Here is a 1857-nt window from a genome sequence, read left to right on the forward strand (position 1 = left end):
TCTGGGAGGCCGGTCCAGGGGCGGCCTCTCTGGCCGCAGCTCCCGCGGGCTCTATGACACCGCACTGGCTCGCGGGACGGGGAGGGACCCATTGAGCGGGAGGAGACCATCTCGTGTGAACCTCTCGCGAGATGTCTCGCGAGAATTAGGAAGTACCGCGCCTGCGCGCTGCCATACTCCCTGGTGGCGGTGGCTTTCCAGCGTTGTGGTGCGTGAGGGGAGACCGCGTCTGTGGAGGCTACTGCGTACCCTGTGTCTCGTCGCCATGAGCAGCACTTTAGCAAAGATTGCGGAGATCGAAGCCGAGGTAACGGGCACAGTTGGCGGTTCACTCCCAGCCCAGGCATCCCTTCGTCCGAAGTATAACTCCTGTACTCTTCCTTCAGTAGCGTCAAAACCCAGCCCGTTTCCCCGACTGCACTCAGCCAGGCCTCACTTCTTGATCGTCCTCTCCCGGGCCGGCTTTTCCCTGTTCCACTCAACTGGGGAGTCCTCCCTGCTCGCGTGGCGTTGTTCCTTGACTGCCCATGTTCCGCTCCTTGGGCCCTTGGTCGTAGTCCCTTTCCAGTGTTTTGACTTTCGCACTGACAAGTTTCTCAGTTTTCTTTTTCTCTGGTTGACTGTCATCCCATGCTCTGATCCTGACCCACTCACGTATTTCAGCATATTTCCTAATCATTACTGCACTTCCCACCCCCAAATCTTTGAGTACTCTAATGATTTCCTTATTCACCCTATTGCTTTCCGCAGTAGGATTTGGAAGTAAATTGACGTGTTTTGGACGTATTTAATTCCACCTGGATATTGCGTGACTCTATTGTTTGAGGCGGGCGGGACTTTCACAGTGAGCTCCATCTTCATCTCCAGTCCTCTCTTTTGAAATAGCATTTCATTAAGTCATTGTTTCCCAGGCTGGGCTCAAACTTTCCCAGTGCCCCTCCCATTGCACTGTTAAAGTTTACAGGCGTGTGCCGTAACGCTGTTTTTTGAGACGAGATCTCACTATGTAGTTCTGGTAAACTCACCACTCTCCTGCCTCAGCCTTCTGAATCCTGGCATTGCAGATGTGCACTACCATGCCCCCGTTGCTCACAGCTTTTTGAAGCCTGAAGAACAGTGAGCCTGTTACAGATGGGCATACCACGTGCAAGCAGTGGAAAAGGAATCAGCAGATGAATTTTAGTCTGGTTTGTGGTTGCTAGGTGGAATGACCCCGATCTTTTCTCGTTTGGCCTCATTTGCTTCTGGATGATGGAGAGAATTAATTTTTACCCTATTTTTTAGATATTTAAGATAGATATACGGCCATTATTGGGATCTAGAAAAAAATCATTCTCTTAAACTGCGGGTAACATTCTGGATGTTTAACCCCATGGGAATCGCTTCTGATTTATGGCTGCTGTTCCTCTCTTATAGATGGCACGGACTCAGAAGAACAAGGCCACAGCCCATCACCTAGGGCTGCTTAAGGCTCGCCTTGCTAAGCTTCGTAGAGAACTCATTACACCAAAAGGTGGTGGTGGTGGTGGGCCAGGAGAAGGTTCGTGATTTTCAATATTTTTGGGTACAGTTTCTATCAAAATAATACATATATGTGTTTTTTAAATAATTGAAATTTTTTCTATCAGAACAGATTTATATTTTCTAAATTATTTTCCCCCCTAATCCTGAAAGTCAAACCCCAGTCTTGAGCATACTAGGCAAGTGCTTTTCCATAGTTACAGCCCTTCCTCCTAAGCCTGAATTCTTCAATTATGTTTATTTTGTTTTACTCTGCTGGTTCAGAGGCAAATGAATGTGATCTAAGTAAATTACGGTTTTATCTTTTTTTTTTTTTTTTTTTTTTTTTTTTTTTTT

The 1857-nt window shown here is 47.2% G+C and overlaps 1 protein-coding gene across 2 annotated transcripts in view; it reads left to right on the top strand.

Moving 5' to 3' along the window:
• The window catches only part of Drg1 (developmentally regulated GTP binding protein 1), a 44044-nt gene that overhangs the window by 14813 nt on the left and 27374 nt on the right, over positions 1–1857 (top strand). Inside the window, exons 1-2 of one of the 2 annotated variants that reach the window (XM_010603828.3) lie at positions 143–307; positions 1417–1540. In XM_010603828.3, the coding sequence (XP_010602130.1) occupies positions 266–307; positions 1417–1540 (166 nt within the window). In that variant the 5' untranslated portion in view covers positions 143–265. Of the gene's footprint in view, positions 1–142; positions 308–1416; positions 1541–1857 lie in introns of those variants that run through there. The other variant, XM_010603829.3, reaches the window with a different exon arrangement.

Source organism: Fukomys damarensis, unplaced genomic scaffold (assembly GCF_012274545.1).
Source record: "Fukomys damarensis isolate Sample0158 unplaced genomic scaffold, DMR_v1.0_HiC HiC_scaffold_12, whole genome shotgun sequence".
Lineage (NCBI taxonomy): Eukaryota > Metazoa > Chordata > Mammalia > Rodentia > Bathyergidae > Fukomys > Fukomys damarensis.